The sequence below is a fragment of the Macaca thibetana genome, chromosome 20, assembly GCF_024542745.1.
Source record: "Macaca thibetana thibetana isolate TM-01 chromosome 20, ASM2454274v1, whole genome shotgun sequence".
Classification (NCBI taxonomy): domain Eukaryota; kingdom Metazoa; phylum Chordata; class Mammalia; order Primates; family Cercopithecidae; genus Macaca; species Macaca thibetana.
In genome coordinates, this window is record NC_065597.1 from 55,894,528 (window position 1) to 55,912,181 (window position 17,654).

Sequence of the window (17,654 nt, forward strand, 5' to 3'; positions counted from 1 at the left end):
GCTTTCCAGGGTAGAGTTACTAATTAAATTCCAGACACTTATTAACAAACTTTTATTGCTAGACAGGATCATGCACATGGATGTAACTCCTTTTACCTTCATCTTTTCTTAACTCCCTCTGATTGGTTGGTATGGCCAAAGGGCCATTGTCCAGTTCCATTAGGGAAGGGATCGGTGGGGTCTTGCTGGCTAGCTCCCTCACGCTCCCACCTTCTCACTCTCTCCATACATTATGTGTGCTTCACATGGGCCTTGCTTATGTGAAACGAGTGCCCAGGAGTTCAAGGTTGCAGTGCAAGGAGGCCCAAGCACTCCTCTCTTTGCAAATCACTACTTATAGGGTTCTAAATGCTCCATTAAAACTGGGTGTGTGGGAGGGGAAGAAACAGTGGGAAGCTCTCCTACGACCAGTATCCCTAGGAAGGAAATGGAAGAGAAGACCCTGTAATTTGGATGACTATGCATGGGAGACAGCTGAAATACATACCGCTTTAAACTCTCCTTCACTGCTGCTGCTGCTGATTGGCAATGTGTGCAAGCAGCTGTTCAAGACCAACCTGGACTTTTCATTAGAGAGGAAAACTGGGTAGTAGGGGAGGAGGAGAGCACTACAATAATATTCATTGACTCACACAGTATTTTTTGAGCACTTACTAAGTGCCAAACTTGAGCTAGGCCCTGGGTATATAACAGTGAAGAAGTCAAATATGATCCAGGCCTTCAGGGTATTTGTATTCCATGACACACCTAGAACATCTCATTACACACTCATCTAATTGCAATTGTGATGAGTGCTAAGCAGGAAAAGTTCAGAAGGTGAGCCTGAAACAGGGAAACCAACATCCACTGGAGGGTGGTGGGGCAGGGAGTGGGAGCAAGGGGGACTCTCAAAGGGCAAGACATCTGAAAGGTCAGGGATTTGAAAGATGAGTAATCCAGGCAAGAAGGAAAGGAAAGAGAACAGAGGAGGAAACAGCAGGGTGATTCCAGCACTATCTGAGGAAATAGAGTAAACATGCAGCTGGCATCCCTGGAAATGAGTGGATTACAGGAGGCTTTGCATTTTGGTATCTCCTTTCTTAAGTCTCGCAACGTGTAAAAGTGGTGTTTACTCTTTAGGTGGAATCTGTCCTGTTCCCAGAGCTGAAAGGATATAATCTGATCCTTGAAACTGTTAATGCAGAAGAAAAACTTTTTTCTGATTTTTTGAGTCAAACTTTCAAGGTATTTCAGAAAAATCAAGTTGGCCCCCGCAAGTAAGTTGAGTTATAACTTTATTAGCTACATAGCTTTTTGGCATTGATTTGGCATTCTTAACTCTCATCCATAAGCTATTCCTGTTCCCACACACCTGAACACATACATAGTAAGAATAGCCAATACTTACATGAGCGTTACTATTTGTCCCCACTTTACAGATGAGAAAACTCAAACTGTCCCAGTGTTACATAGCAAATAGTTAGGGGAGCCAGGATTCAAATTCAGTTACAGGTCCACCTCCATTATCTGATAGTTGTGAAGCCAGATGGGTTTTGACACTTCAAAATTTCTGGGTTATATAAAAGTAACATAATGCATATATCATATATTATCCTGCAGTTTCTGTGAGGTCTGAGGCAACATGTTGATATTTCTGCAGGGAAACCTGTAAGTACTCACGTAAATAGCCTCATATCCGTTTAGGCCAACTTTTGCTACTAAGTGAATTTTGAGGTAACTTTCTGTTTTCAGAGCTTTTTGGATTTGGGGATTGAGAATCAGTTATCTGAACCCACAGGCCATGCCCTTTAATCATCACACTGTAAAACATCTCACAGTTGCACATGTGACCAGTCACTATGTATAGTCCATTCTCACGCTGCTAATGAAGACATGCTTGAGATTGAGTAATTTACAAAAGAAAGAGGCTTAATTGACTCACAATTCTGCAGGTCTGGGGTGGCCTCAGGAAACTTACAGTCATGGCAGAAGAGGAAGCAAACACGTCCTTCTTCTCATGGCAGCAGGAAGGGGAAGTGCTGAGCAAAAGGGGGAGAACTTATAAGATAAGTTCTATCTTATAAACCATCAGATCTCGTGAGAACTTACTATCATGAGAACAGCATGAGGGTAACTGCCCTCATGATTAAATTACCTCCCACCGAGTCCTTCCTACAACACGTGGGAATTATGGGAACTACAATTCAAGATGAAATTTGGGTGAGGACACAACCAAACCGTATCACACTAGTTTAGGGTGATCCTGTAAGTAGCTTCCAAAGTGAGACACTTTACAGTTGAAAAGAGTGTTGTTAACTATTACCATGGGACAACAGGTGTAAACCTGGACTGTCCCAGGCAAACTAAGAGATATGGTCACGCCAACCCAGAGTTTTTGTACTGCAGCTCTATTGACATTTTTGACTGGAAAATTCTGTTGTGGGGGCTGTCCTGTGCGTGGTGGGCTGTTTAGCAGAATCCTTGTAGGAATTATGCATGCCAGCAGGAATTGCCTGGTTGTGACAGCCAAGAATGTCTTCAGGCATGGCCAGAAGTCTCCACTGGTTGGGAACAACTGCTAACCTAGTCAAAAAATCATGGCCTCATATTTGGAAGCCCTGCCCTTGTGAATTTGATTTGGGAGAGTCTATTTGAAACCTCTGTTTTCCCTATTCTTGGAATCTTAGACACACAGTTATTTTATTTTATTTTATTTTATTTTATTATTTTTTGAGATGGCATCTCGCTGTCACCCAGGCTGGAGTACAGCGGCGTGATCTCAGCTCACTGCAACCTCCACCTCCTGGGTTCAGGCAGTTCTCCTGCCTCAGCCTCTCAAGTAGTTGGGACCACAGGCATGTGCCACCACATCCAGCTAATATTTGTGTTTTTAGTAGACACGAGGTTTCACCATGTTGGCCAGGCTGGTTTCAAACTCCTGACCTCAAGTGATCCACTCACCTCAGCCTCCCAAAGTGCTGGGATTATAGATGTGAGCCACCATGCCTGGCCCGTTTTGTCTTTCTGGATCGACAGTTCCACGGGTTTCTCATTGCATCTCACTTTCAGAGTCTCTAAAGTGCTGGTCAACTCTCAGAAGCATACCACTGAGTCCCACAAAGTTAATTCTGCTTACTCACTATCATCTTTATTTTAATTAAAACTTATTTTAAACCAGACCATTCCAAACACATCCTCCAATTTTGGGGAAACCTGTCCAGCCAGTTTTGTATCATTTGATAACAGGCAGAGAAAAATTTGATTTTATTTAATAGATTTTAGGTTAATTAGTCCAAGATTTTAATCTTAAGATTTAGGCGTAGAATTTTGGAGCTTGAAGAAGGGATAGGAATCACAGGCATCCCCTTTGTCTGTGGTTTTGCTTTCTGCAGTTACAGCTACCCGAGGTCAACTAAGGTTGGATAATATTAAGATATTTTGAGAGAAAGAGACCACATTCATATAACTTTTATTTTTACAGTATATTGTTGTGTGTTCTATTTATTATCAGTTATTGTTAATCTTTTGCTGTGCCTAATTTATAAATTAAACTTTATCATAAATACATATGTGCGTATAGGAAAAAACAGTATATAAAGAGTTCAGTACTATCTGTGGTTTCAGGCATTCACTGGGGGTCTTGGAACATATCCCCAAGGATAAGAAGGGACTATTGTAATATTTGTTGCATATTCACTGTATGTCAGACACAGTGTTAATTCATTTGTGTATACTTTATTACAGTTAAGCATTACAATAATCCTATGAGGTGTTAATGATCATTTCCACTTGAAATTAAAGACAGTGGGCCTGGCGTGGTGATGCATGCCTGTAATCCTAGCACTTTGGGAGGCCAAGGTGGGCAAATGACTTGAGGCTAGGAATTCAAGAGCAGCCTGGCCAACATGACAAAATTCTGTCTCTACTAAAAATACCAAAATTAGCTGGGTGTGGTGGCACATGCCTGTAATCCCAGCTACTCCAGAGGCTGAGGCAGGAGAATCACTTGATTCTGCTCCTTCTGGGAGGAGGAGATTGCAGTGAGCTGAGATCACACCCCTGCACTCCAGCCTGGGTGACAGTGAGAGTCTGTCTCAAAATAAAATAAAATAAAATAAAATAAAATTAAAGACACCTGTGATGGTTAATACTGAGTGTCAGCTTGATTGGATTGAGGGATACAAAGTATTAATCCTGCATATGTTTGTGTAGGTGTTGCCAAAAGAGAAAATGAGGAAGAAGCAAAAGCAGAAACCCCTGATAAACCCATCAGATCTCACGAGACTTATTCACTGTCACAAGAATAACACGGGAAAAACCAGCCCCATGATTCAATTACCTCCCCCTGGGTCCCTCCCACAGCACATGGGAATTCTGGGAGACACAATTCAAGTTGAGATTTGGTGGAGACACAGCCAAACCATATCCTTCTGCCCCTGGCCCCTCCAAATCTCATGTCCTCACATTTCAAAACCAACCATGCCTTCCCATTAGTCCCCCAAATTCTCAACTCATTTCAGCACCAACCCAAAAGTCCACAGTCCAAAGTCTCATCTGAGACAAGGCAAGTCCCTTCTGCCTATGAGCCTGTAAAATCAAAAGCAAGCTAGTTACTTCCTAGATACAACGGGGGTACAGGTATTAGGTAAATACAGTCATTCCAAATGGGAGAAATTGGCCCAAACAGAGGGCTACAGATCCAAAATCCAGTGGGGCAGTCAAACTTTAATGCTCCAAAATAATCTCCTTTGACTCCAGGTCAAAGAAATGGGTTCCCATGGTCTTGGGCAGAATGGGAAAATGTGGTTGGTTTTGAAATGTGAGGACATGGGATTGGGAGGGGCCGGGGCAGAATATGGTTTGGCTGTGTCCCCACCAAATCTCAACTTCAATTCTATCTCTCAGAATTACCACGTGTTGTGGGAAAGACGCAGGGGGAGGTCATTGAACCATGGGGGCCGTTTTGTCCCGTGCTAGTCTCATGATAGTGAATAAATCTCACGAGATCTGATGGGTTTATCAGGGGTTTCCACCTTTGCTTCTTCCTCATTTTCTCTTGCCATTGCCACGTAAGAAGTGCCTTTTGCCTCCCGCCATGATTCTGAGGCCTCCCCAGCCATGTGGGACTGTAAGCCAATTAAACCTCTTTTTCTTCCCAGTCTCGGGTATATCTTTATCAGCAGTGTGAAAATGGACTAATACAACACTGATCCTGGAAACAGTGAAATAGCTTGTCTAAGTTTATACTGCTAGGAAGTGGTGAAATTGAAATTCAGAGCCAAAATTCTGAGTTCTGTAATGCAACTTTTTGCCACATTATAGTTCTCTTTCCTGAATTGGGCTAAATTTTTAAAAATGCTACTGTGTCTTCATTTGCCACTCTGACTCATCTGATTTGATTGACTTGTGTTTGTGTGTTTGATTTCACACTCTTCAATATGGAAGATATTTAAATGTCTACAAAATGTATGATGACTTACTGGATAACACAGCAGAACAAAACATCGCTGCGTTCCTGAAAGAAAATCACGACATTGATGATTTTGTGATGGTAGGAAATGTCACTTGAAATTTTATACCTTGGCGACATGTGTTGCAGACAATCCAATGAGCAGTTAGTGTCTCTTTGGTGCATAGACCGTGCTCAGCATTGGACTAGGGTGTGCCAGGGGTGAGGCTGGGGGCAAATGGGAGAGGCTCAAGGGCAAATCAAGCTACTGAATGTGCTCCTTTCTGCAGAAGATCAATGCCATAAAGAAACGGAGAAATGAAATTGCATCCATGCACATCACCGTGCCTTTAGCCATGTTCTGCCTTGACGCTACGGCCCTAAATTATGATCTCTGTGAGCGAGCTCAAAATCTTAAAGAACATCTGATTCAATTCCAAGTGGATGTAAACCGAGACACCAATACCAGGTATTGTAATTCTGTGCAGACAAATAGCAATGGTATTTGGCACCAACTGGAGATGAAAAAGTGATCAGAACTTGCACCTTCCAGCAATGAACAGATTATTTTCTAGTTCAAGTTTTTTCTGCCCCTAGGTAAGGGTAGTGAGGAATTCAGGTTCAGGCTAGGAGGTGAACAGTCAAGAGAAAGCGACATGGGGGTTGGAGTAGGCGGATGGAGGGCATTTGTTAGCAGTTCGTCTCTGATCCTGAAGCTTTTGCCTTCTTGCAGGCAAATTCAGGAGAATGCAGACTGCTTCCTGGGCTTGTCTGTCTGAGGTCATGGGCCCTTCTCACTGTCCATCTAGCACATATTTTAAAACACACAGTGCTTACAGACACATTTTCCTTAGAATCACTCCTAGGCAGAATTCTGCTGTATAGGTCTGGAAATTCTGTTGTTCAATCTTTTTCTTTTTCGAAATGGAGTTTCACTCTGTCTGGAGTGCAGTGGCCTGATCATAGCTCACTGTAGCCTCGAACTTCTGGGCTCAGGCAATCCTCTTGCCTCAGCCTCCTGAGTAGCTAGGACTATAGGCATCCACCATCGTGGCTGGCTAATTTTTTAATTGTTTTCAGAGACAGGGTCTCGCTATGTTGTCCCAGCTGGATTGTAGTGGCTATTCACAGGTACAGTCACAGTGCATTGTAGCCTCAAATTCCTAGACTCAAGCGATCCTCCTGCCTCTATTTGCATATCATTTTTTTTTTCGTTTTTTTAGAAACATGGTCTTGTTCTGTCCCCTAGGCTGGAGTGCAGTAGTGTCATGATCATAGCTCACAGCAGCCTCGACCTCCTGGGTGCAAGTGATCCTCCTGCCTCAGCCTCCTAAGTCTCTTGGGACTACAGGTGTGAGCCACCATGTTTGGTTCGATTGTTCAATCTTAAACTCTATATTATGCCTTTATTTTACTGATAACTATGTGTTAGACTAGATGTTTTTGGTCGTACTGAATAGAAGCTCAAACAGACTAGCTTGGTTTAAAAAGGGAATTTGTGGCTCACACGTTGAAAAGTTTAGGGTTTCTAGCTTCAGGCCCTCCACACTGCAATTAGGACGCAATTCCCCTGTGTCTGCTTGGCTTTCCTCCACGTTGGCTCCATTCTCTAACAGGTTCTCTCCAGTTTATGGACTTCTGCAGCTCCAGGCTTCCATCCTCCCAGGTTCCTATCCAGAGGAGGCAAAAAGTTTCTTTTTCCGTCATCCTTGGAAAAGTCCTGGCCCATGTGAGGTTGGCCTGACTTGGGTCATTTGTACAGCATGGAATCAAATGCTGGCCAAGAGGATGGCTTAGATCTGGCTGGTGTTCCCATCCCTGGGGTGGGATCAATCCCACCCAAACCACATGAACTGAAAGGGGCGGGGGTTCCTGAGAAGACATAGGTGTTGTTACAGAAAGAGGTAATGGATGCTTGGCTGAGATGACCACTGCCTTCTACTGTGTCTCTATCTGGAGGTTAGAAAATGGTTATTCCATGTTATCCTAGCTGTCTTCCTCAAAGCACTTTAAACTATAGACTAAAATGATTTAGTGGCCAGGTGCCGTGGCTCACATCTATAGTCCCAACATGAGATTAGGTTTACTTTGGGAGGTGGAGGCAGGAGGATGGCTCGAGCCCAGGAGTTCGAGACCCGCCTGGGCAACATGGGAAGATGCCGTCCGTACAAAAATAAGAATTAAAAAATTAGCCAGGCATGGTGGCATGTGCCTGTGGTCCCAGCTACTCAAGAGGCTGAGGCGGGAGGATCACTTGAGCCCCTGAAGTGGAGGCTGCAATGAGCGATGTTCACACCACTGCGCTCCAGCCTGTGCATCAGAGTGAGACTCTGTCTCAAAAAAATAAAAAAATAAATAAATAAGAGGAGAGATATGCAAGTTGAGGCAGGAGGATCACTTGAGTTCAGGAGTTCAAGGCTGCAGTGAGTTATGACTGAGCCGCTGCACTCCAGCCTGAGCCACAGAGCAAGACCCTACCTCAAAATAAACAAATATAAAATAAAATGATTTAGTAATAATCACCACTATTAATATTATATATTATTCATATATGTATAATTTTAGCATTTTATAGTACTTTAAGTTTTACAAAATACATATCAGAAAATCATCAGCAAATTAATCATAATACTAATGGCATCCTCCCAGCACATTGGATAGTCTAGGCACGAATAAGTACTCTGCAAAGAATAGATCTGTTCAAGAACTCACGACAACCCTAAGACGTTGTTCATTATACGACACTGAGACTCTGACAGGTTAGGCAGTGGCATATCTGGGAATTAACTGAGTTCATTTTGACCTCGAAGTCCATGTGCAAGCAGCTTTCTCACTCATTGATGAAGAGGTCTGATTCCTGGTTTTGGAGCCAGAATAGCTAGTTTTGAATCCAAGACCTTCTATTTATGAGCTGTGCAACCCCAGCCTCGCCTCTTGGATCTTCAGTTTCTTTTCTTCTTTCTTTCTTCTCTTTTTTTTTGAGACTGAGTCTCACTCTGTTGTTCAGGCTGGAGTGCAGTGGCGTTATGTTGGCTTACTGCAACCTCCGCCTCCCAGGTTGAAGCGATCATCAGCCTCAGCCTCCTGAGTAGCTGGGACTACAGGCGCATACCACCACACCTGGCTAATTTTTTGTATTTTTAGTAGAGACGGGGTTTCATCATGTTGGCCAGCCTAGTCTCAAACTCCTGACCTCAGGTGATCTGCCCACCTTGGCCTCCCAAAGTGCTAAGATTACAGGTGTGAGCCACCGCGCCCAGCCTGGATCTTCAGTTGCTTTGCTTATAGGATATGGGTTTGGGATTGGGATGAGGATAGCAAAAGGTTTTCAACCTTCACACTACTTGGATACTCTTTTAAAAGTTGAGACAGGGTCTTACTCTGTTGCCCAGACTGGAGTGCAGTGGCATGATCAAAGCTTACTGCAGCCTCGACCTGGCCTCAAGCCATCCTCCTGCCTCAGCCCCCGAAGTAGCTGGGACTACAGACGCACACCACTACACCTGGCTAATTTTTGCATTTTTTTGTAGTGATGGAGTTTTGCCATGTTGCCCAGGCTGGTCTCAAACTCCTGGGCTCAAGCGATCCTCCAACTTCAGCTTCCCAAACTGCTGGGATTACAGGCATGAGCCACTATACCCGGCCTACTTGGAGACTTTCTTGGGAAAGTTTGAGCCATGGATTTTTTTCCCTTAAGCAATCATCCATTTGTTCCTGTCAAATCAAAGCAACATGGTGCCTTAGTCGATCAGTGTATTCATCCGTATCTAAATAAATTTATAATGTCCTTAGGTCTTTTTAATATAAGTGAAAATAGGAGCCTCATTCTGAACCCAGGGATATCTAAGAATGCAGACACCCCAGGTTAGCAGCTGAACTCCAAGTTGGTTGCTGACTTCTCAAGTTTCTGTCTGTCTTAAAAATAACATCAACAGGGCTGGCACCGGTGGCTCACGCCTGTAATCCCAGCACTTTGGGAGACTGAGGCAGGTGGATCATGAGGTCAGGAGTTCAAGACCAGCCTGGTCAAGATGGTGAAAACCCGTCTTTACTAAAAATACAAAAATTAGCCAGGTGTGGTTGTGGTGTTGGGGGGATACCTATAATCCCAGCTACTAGGGAGGCTGAGGCAGAGAATTCCTTGAACCCGGGAGGCAGAGGTTGCGGTAAGCTGAGATCATGCCATTGCACTCCAGCCTGGGTGACAGAGCAAGACTCTGTCTCAAAAAAAAAAAAAAAAAAAGGTTAAAAATTAATTTAGTGCTCTATTTCAACACAAAATGTGAGGGATTGCTGTTGGTGGTGGTGGTGGTGTTTTGGTCTAAATCTAGGTTCTGTGTATGAAAGGTAGTATGGTGTATTTGTTAAGAGTATGAGCTTTGGAGTCAATTAACCCAGGTTCAGATCTTGGCTCTCACATCTGCGTACCATGTTGCTTTCAATAATGTTACTCAGAGTCACTTTCTTCCATTCCGAAGTGTAGATAATAGTAGTATCTACCTCTTAGAATTGTTGTGAGGATTAAATGAGTTAATATATGGAAATGATTAGAATGGGGCATGGCACTTCATAATGGCTTAATACAGAACAGATATTATTATCATTACGATTGTTATTATTCCTGGAGTTTAGTGTGCATGTGAATATTATCTATCAAGGATTTGCAGGCAGGGAAAAAGATTAAAAAAAAAATTGTTCTTTTTTTCCAAGTAGGAATTATATCTTTTGAGCATGGAGTCTTACAAGAAAGTCATTTTAGATGGTGATGATGGTGATGATGGTGATGATGATGATGATGACAATGATGACAATGGCTATTTCTTTTCTGTAGCATTTGTAATCAGTACAGCCACATTGCAGACAAAGTCAGTGAGGTTCCTGCCAACACTAAGGAGCTGGTATTCCTCATTGAATTCCTAAAGAAATCCAGTAATGTCACTGTGTTCAAACTCAGGAGGCAACTTAGAGATGCAAGTGAACGGCTGGAGTTCCTGATGGACTATGCAGACCTGCCACGTAAGTCCAATGCCATGTGTGTATATTGAAATGCATACCTATATGTATATTTTATATTTGTGTACATAACATTTCAAGTAGTCCATATGTATTTATATATTTGGGGGTAAAGTGTTGAGCAAAAGGATAGTTATATGAATTCTACCACTAAGTATCAGGAGAGCTGCCTTTCAAGTGTCCCCATATGTTAGAGGCACTAATTTTATACTCACATCCACAGTAATTTGAATCACACAAAAGGAATCTGGTTAGACACAAAGGAGACACAGATAGATACTTGACCTCCAGCTCTTTTTTTTTTTTTTTTTTCAGTCTCGCTCTGTTGCCAGATTGGAGTTCAGTGGCGTGATCTCGGCTCACTGCAACTTCTGCCTCATGGGTTCAAGCAATTCTCCTGCCTCAGCCTCCAGAGTAGCTGGGACTACAGGTGCATGCCACCATGCCCAGCTAATTTTTGTATTTTTAGTAGAGATGGGGTTTCACTACGTTGGCCAGGATGGTCTCGATCTCTTGACCTCGTGATCCGCCCACCTCAGCCTCCCAAAGTTCTGGGATTACAGGCATGAGCCACAGTGCGTGGCTGACCTGCAGTTCTTAGATCCCTGTCTTGGCATCTGTGTCTGGTATTCCTGGAAAAGTCACTTCCAAATGCAGAATCATTTTTTTTAAATGAGTAGATTTGACTCATCTGTAATCTTTTTTTTTTTTTTTTTTTTTTTTTGAGACAGGGTCTTGCTCTGTCACCTAGGCTGTAGTGCAGTGCCACCACCTCGGCTCACTGCAACCTCTCTGCCTCTTGGGTTCCATCAATTCTCATGCCTCAGCCTCCCGAGTAGTTGGGATTACAGGCATGTGCCACCATGCCCAACTAATTTTTTTAGTTTTAGTAGAGACAGGGTTTTTCCATGTTGGCCAGGCTGGTCTTGAACTCCAGGTCTCAAGTGATCTGCCTGCCTGGACTTCCCAACGTGCTGGGATTATAGGCATGAGCCACAGCCCCTGGCCACCCATCTGTAATCTTCATCAATCCCACTTTTGAAGAGGCTGAGGCACTTTCCTTCATGCTCCCGCATACTATAAAAGGAAATAAATAGTCAGGGCTCCTTGAAAGCTTGTTGGGCCAAGTTAGAGTTTTGAAATGAGAAGCAGATTCTGAAAGAAAAGTTGACAAGCTCTCAACAAGTCATTTTCTATCTGAAAATACCTGTGAATTACTTGGTGTTCACAATGTATGGATGTCGGGGGAGGTTGACGGGAGGGAGAGGTGGGGACTGGGAGTGAAAAGTGGTTCCCTAACCATCCACTTGCATGTTCATGAACTGTGCCCTTGACCCCTGGATACACTGTGGTCTCTCACTGTGGACTCTGCCTCCCGCAATTCACAAAGGAAACCCAGCGTGGACATTTTAATTGACCAGAGTCATAAAATGGGTGGGGCATTTGACTTTGATACCATGGCTGCCATTTAACCAAAAGGGAAACCGACATGCAGATGAAGTGAAATAGTTTGAATTGTGGAACCAGAGCATCATCCTGGATTTCTGACTTGACTCAGACCTAGCCTAGGAAGGCAATCAAGCAGAGAGGTTAGAACGTAGGCTTTGGAATTAGTTAGACCTGGATTTGAATTCCTCTCTGCTGCCTTCTAGCAGTGTAACCTTGACCAGTACGCTCAATGGCTGTGTTTGCCATCTGTGCAAACGAGGATGATAATATCATCTACCTTCTAGCTTGGCCAAATGTCGACAAATGTCGCTGTCACTCATCCATGTATTCATTGCCACCCCCACACCACTCCTGATGACCTCTTGTTCTGCCTAATTAATTCACCACATGCTGACCCGACCTATGCTAAACAGTGTCCTCGAGCAGACAGTATGTGTTTTGCAGATGAGGACATCAAATTGAACAGCACTCTGTTCCTCTGGCCAGACCAGATTGAAGATATCTTTGAAAACAGCCGGAACTTGCTCCTTCACAAGAGGGATCAGGCAGAAATGGATCTGATTAAAAGGTACCGGGAGAGTCTGGGATTGTTTTGGAAATGAGGCCTGACTTCTTCACCCATGCCGCAGGTTCCTGGTTCTGTCTAAACCATCCCCCACCCCACTCCACAGCAATGTGTGGGCGAAGTCTGAAAACAATTGGTGGAGAAGGAATTTCCTTTGGTTTCCCACTGAGGGATGTTTTCTATAAGACTGCTTCACTGTAGTAACCTCTCCTAATGTCTTCCCTTCCTGCCTCGAATAATTGCATTCTGGCGGTGTAGAGAGAAAAAGGCGAAACTAGTGGCATGTTATAATGGCCTCCCCAATAATAACAGTGAAGTTGTCAGCCTTGCATTGGAGACCACAGATCTGTAGGATATCAAGACAGAGATAATAAAGGCTTGGCAGGGGGGCTGAGAAATTGCCTATTTTGCAGCTGGACTTGTTCAGAGCTAATGTGGCTGTAATCACTTACTCATTCATTATTTGTCAATTCAGTTGGTATTTATTGCGGATTTTCATGACGTGCTATGCTGTATTCTAGACATATATGTGTGTTTGGCTGCTAAATAAAGATTTTAATCCAGTGACATAGAAAATATAGACATACTGACAAATCCAATAATGTCAAGGGAAGCAGGCCAAGTGCCATGCACGTGGTTTTACAAACACACACACACACATACACACACACCCATTCCAGGTTCACATTTGGATTATGACCTGCAGATTCATATCAATTACCCTGTCCCCTTCACATAAGAAACTCCCACTCCCAACTTGAGCTACCATAATTCCTGCAAATACTTTCAAGATAAAAGCAGGGATTTCTACACCGAATGGGAGAGTTTGGGCTGAAGGGTCAACCTGTGTAGTTGCTACCTGGAAAATATGGCCTAAGTGTGCTCCCCAGGGAGTGCAAAAAATGTGTGTGTGTGCGCATGTATATGTGTGTTTGTGAGTGTATGTGTGTATTTTCCTCCCTCCACCTGAGTGGATACTGGCCCTGGAGCCTAGAATTTAGCCTGATGGAAGAAATTGATTTCTTTTTAAATTAATAGACTATGCTTTAGAGCAGTTTTATATTCACAGCAAAATTCAGCAGAAAGTACAAAGAATCCCCATATATGTCCCAGCTCCCCCACCCTGCCCCCTAGACCCCCAAACACACCCTCTACACCCTCTTCTGTGGAACCGATTTTTTTTTTCTATAGATTTTTGAGGAACAAGTGGTATTTGGTTACATGAGTAAGTTCTTTAATGGTGATTTCTGAAATTTTGGTGCACCCATCACCCAGTCAGTATACACTGAACCCAATTTGTAGTCTTTTATCCCTCACCCCCTTCCCACCCTTTCCCCGGAGTCCCCAAAGTCCATTGTATCATTCTTATGCCTTTGTATCCTCATAGTTTAGCTCTCACTTATGAGTCAGAACATACGATGTTTGGTTTTCCATTCCTGAGTTACTTCACTTGGAATAACAGTTTCTTGGCCGGGCACAGTAGCTCATGCCTGTAATCCCAGCACTTTGGGAGGCCAAGGTGGGCGGATCATGAGGTCAAGAGATCGAGACCATCCTGGCCAACATGGTGAAACCCCATGTCTACTAAAAGTACAAAAATTAGCTGGGTGTGGTGATGCGTGCCTGTAGTCCCAGCTACTCGAGAGGCTGAGGCAGGAGAATCGCTTGAACCCGGGAGGCAGAGGTTGCAGTGAGCCAAGATGGCGCCACCGCACTCCAGCCTGGCAACAGAGCGAGACTCCATCTCAAAAAATAAAATAAAATAAAATAAAATAAAATAAAATAAAATAAAATAAATAAAATAAAATAAAGTCTCCAGTCCCATCCAGATTGCTGCAAATGCCGTTAATTCATTCTTTTTATGGCTGAGTTATATCTACCACTTTTTTTTATGTCCAACCAGAAAATAAAATCATGTTTCCCCAGCAATTTCTTTATTTGCTTTTTAATATATTTTAACTTTTATTTTAGGTTCAGGAGTACATGTGCAGGTTTGTTATATAGGTAAACTTATGACTTGGGTGGCAAAATCATTTTTTTGTTGGATAAGTGAACAGAAGCAAATTCCTTCATCTTTTTGAGCCTCTGTGCCCCTCATTGAGAGAACAGGATAGAATCAGATCCTATTTTATGGTGCTGAAGGATGAAATGAGATGATCTGAGATTGTGCTTAGGTGGTAACCAGTATGTGGTAGGAATCCCAAAGCTGTCCGCTTCCTTCTCCCTTTGAACAGTGACCTCTGTGGGGGAGAAAAATGCTTCTCAACTTCCAACCCATCAACTTCGAATGTGTGATTTTAGAATATTACCGCAAGACCAATTAGAGACGGTAAATGCTGTTGAAGTTAGGAGGAGTGAGGGGTGGCTCTGTGAGGAATGGGAACGATTGTCATTTATGACGAGAGAAGGAGAGTGTCCTTTTATCCTTCTGAGGGGCGACTCTCAGCTTGATCTATCTCATCCACCGGTTCCCCAGCTCTTAACAGCAGAGGCCAGCAGAGGGCAGCTCTAGAAGAGGCTCAGCAGGGCAGCCCTGGGCTTAGCCCTCTCTTCGGTGAACCTTTAAATCCTTATGTTCATCATTTTGCATTAATCCTGAGAATAGCCTGTGAGATGGATTAAACTGTATTCATGCATCCATCCATCTCGTGAGAAAACAATCTTGCTTCCTCTGCAAGAAACCTGGCTTTATTTTCCCAGCCCACATTAATGATTTTGGGGTTCCATGCTGATTATTCTCCATTCGCTGTCCCGACCCCACCCTCTGGCTCTGCACCTGGAAGGTGATGCCCAATCTGCAGCGTTGGATTCTCTTGTCTGTTGGATCCAGGCTAGGCCCTGTCAATGGAGCCCTGCAGGAGGTTGGAGAGTAGCTATCGGGCTTTTCCTCCTCTCCCTCCCTGCCTGGCTCAGAGGCAGTACCTGCATCCCTCTGATGTCAATGCCTCCTCCTCCATGGTTCCAGTTTTCCATTGTCCCCAGCCTGGGGGTCCTAATGGCTTCCCTCTGATGCTAGTCTCTGGGTGCCTCACTGTCTGCTATTTGTTCCTTTAATCCTATCCATATCTCACCCCTGCAAGTAACCCTTAAAGTGTCTTTCTTTGAACATGGGAATGAATTCTATTTCCTGCTAGAATCCTCCCCGTATGCTCTAAATGGTCCCACAAATGCAACTCTTATTTAATCTAACTTCCTGAGTGCCTACTATTTGCTAATGATTGTATTATTCTATGGACTATAATATATTGGAATTTATTTATATGAAATATGTATGGAATTTACATATCTACACACACATACGCACAGCTAGTCACTGACTTACGATGGTTCAACTTACGATTCTTTGACTTTCTGATGGTGTGAAAGTGATGTTTTGAGTATCCATACAACCATTCTGTTTTTCACTTTCAGTACAGTATATAGTAAGTTACATGGGATAGTCAACATTTTATTATAAAACAGGCTTTGTCTTAGATGATAACTGTGGACTAATGTGAGTGTTCTGAGCACATTTAAGGTAGGCTAGGCTAAGCTATGATGTTCAGTAGGTTAGGTGTATTACATGAATTTTCAATTTCCAGTATTTTCAAATTACAATAGCTTTATAGGGATGTAACCCCATTGTAAGTAAAGGAGCATTTGTTTGTATGTGTGTGTGTTCCAGGGACATGAAAGTCCTTTGGAAACTATAAGGTACTTAGCAATTATAAGAAATTAGAAACAATAGGCTGGGCGCAGTAGCTCACGCCTGTAATCCCAGCACTTTGGGAGGCCGAGGCGGGCGGATCACAAGGTCAGGAGATCAAGACCATCCTGGCTAACACGGTGAAACCCCGTCTCTACTAAAAATACAAAAAATTAGCCGGGTGCGGTGGCGGGCACCTGTAGTCCGAGCTACTCAGGCGGCTGAGGCAGGAGAATGACGTGAACCCGGGAGGCAGAGTTTGCAGTGAGCCGAGATTGCACCACTGCACTCCAGCCTGGGCGATAGAGTGAGACTCCGTCTCAAAAAAAAAAAAAAAAAAAAAAAAAAGAGAAAAAAAAAGAAATTAGAAACAATAATAATAGTAATAATTTAAGGTAATCACTGAGCTTACATGCTGTTGCCCTCTGAAAGGAATTCAAAACTGCTTTCATCAGAGATTTCTAGGTGAGTATGGTATTTGGAGCTTCAAAAAGAATTTAATGATGTGAAAAGGCACTTAGCAGCACCTAATTGCGTGGACAACAGAAGAATAATAAGCCTTGCCCCTCTCCCCCGTCATTTCATCCACCTCAGTGGTAGGTTCCATGGTTCTGGAAGTTATATGAAATTTACACCATGGATGACTCAGGGATGTGAGCTGCTGCTCTCTGCCATAAAAGAGCAAAGGAAAATGCTTTGGCACCCTGGAGGAAGAAGAGAAGATGTCTTACTTAGGGAGAGCACCCGACATTGTGTTTCACCAAAGCTTAAGGATTCGGATAGAACATGGTTCTTGCTTATAGTGGATGTTCACCATTTTAATGAGTGAATGAATGAAACGTTTTTACACTAAGGATATTCCTGAAAATGAACATAGACCTGAATCTAAAATTACATTTTATTACAGAACAAAAATAAAAAGCTGAGAAAAGGAATGGAGGCCGGAATATGTGGCTCATGCCTGTAATCCCAGCACTTTGGGAGGCCAAGGTGGGCGAATCACCTGAGGTCAGGAGTTTGAGACTAGCCTGGCCAATATGGTGAAATCCTGTCTCTATGAAAAATACAAAAATTAGCTGGGTGTGGTGGTGGGCACCTATAATCTCAGCTTCTTGGGAGGCTGAAGCTGGAGAATCACTTGAACCCGGGAGGCGGAGGTTGCAATGAGCCAAGATTGTGCCACTGCACTTCAGAAAGAAAGAGAGAGAGAGAGAAGGAGAGAGAGAGAGAGAGAGAGACTCAAACCACTTGAAAATTCTCTAAATTGTGTTTAAGAAAAAAGCAACATTAAAACTGCCATAACAGAATTGAGCATTCTTAGGATAACCAAATTTATGAAATGTCACTATAGCTGATCTCAATGACATGTTCCCTTATTTGTTCAAAGAGTATTGATTATTTGCTGTGTATCAGATGGTCTAACTGCTGAAGACACAACAAGGAATTAAGGAGACAAGACAGATTTTTATTTCCTTAAACAGAGCTGGGTAAAAATAAATAAATAAGTAAAAATC

General features: G+C 43.2%; 1 protein-coding gene across 2 annotated transcripts in view; it reads left to right on the forward strand.

Moving 5' to 3' along the window:
• Positions 1–17,654, forward strand: part of DNAH3 (dynein axonemal heavy chain 3) — a 207,683-nt gene that overhangs the window by 32,327 nt on the left and 157,702 nt on the right. For both annotated transcript variants that reach the window (XM_050772636.1, XM_050772637.1), the window contains exons 11-15: positions 1,120–1,256; positions 5,425–5,530; positions 5,719–5,897; positions 10,260–10,444; positions 12,335–12,458. In XM_050772636.1, coding sequence (XP_050628593.1) covers positions 1,120–1,256; positions 5,425–5,530; positions 5,719–5,897; positions 10,260–10,444; positions 12,335–12,458 — 731 coding nt within the window. The remainder of the gene's footprint in view (positions 1–1,119; positions 1,257–5,424; positions 5,531–5,718; positions 5,898–10,259; positions 10,445–12,334; positions 12,459–17,654) is intronic.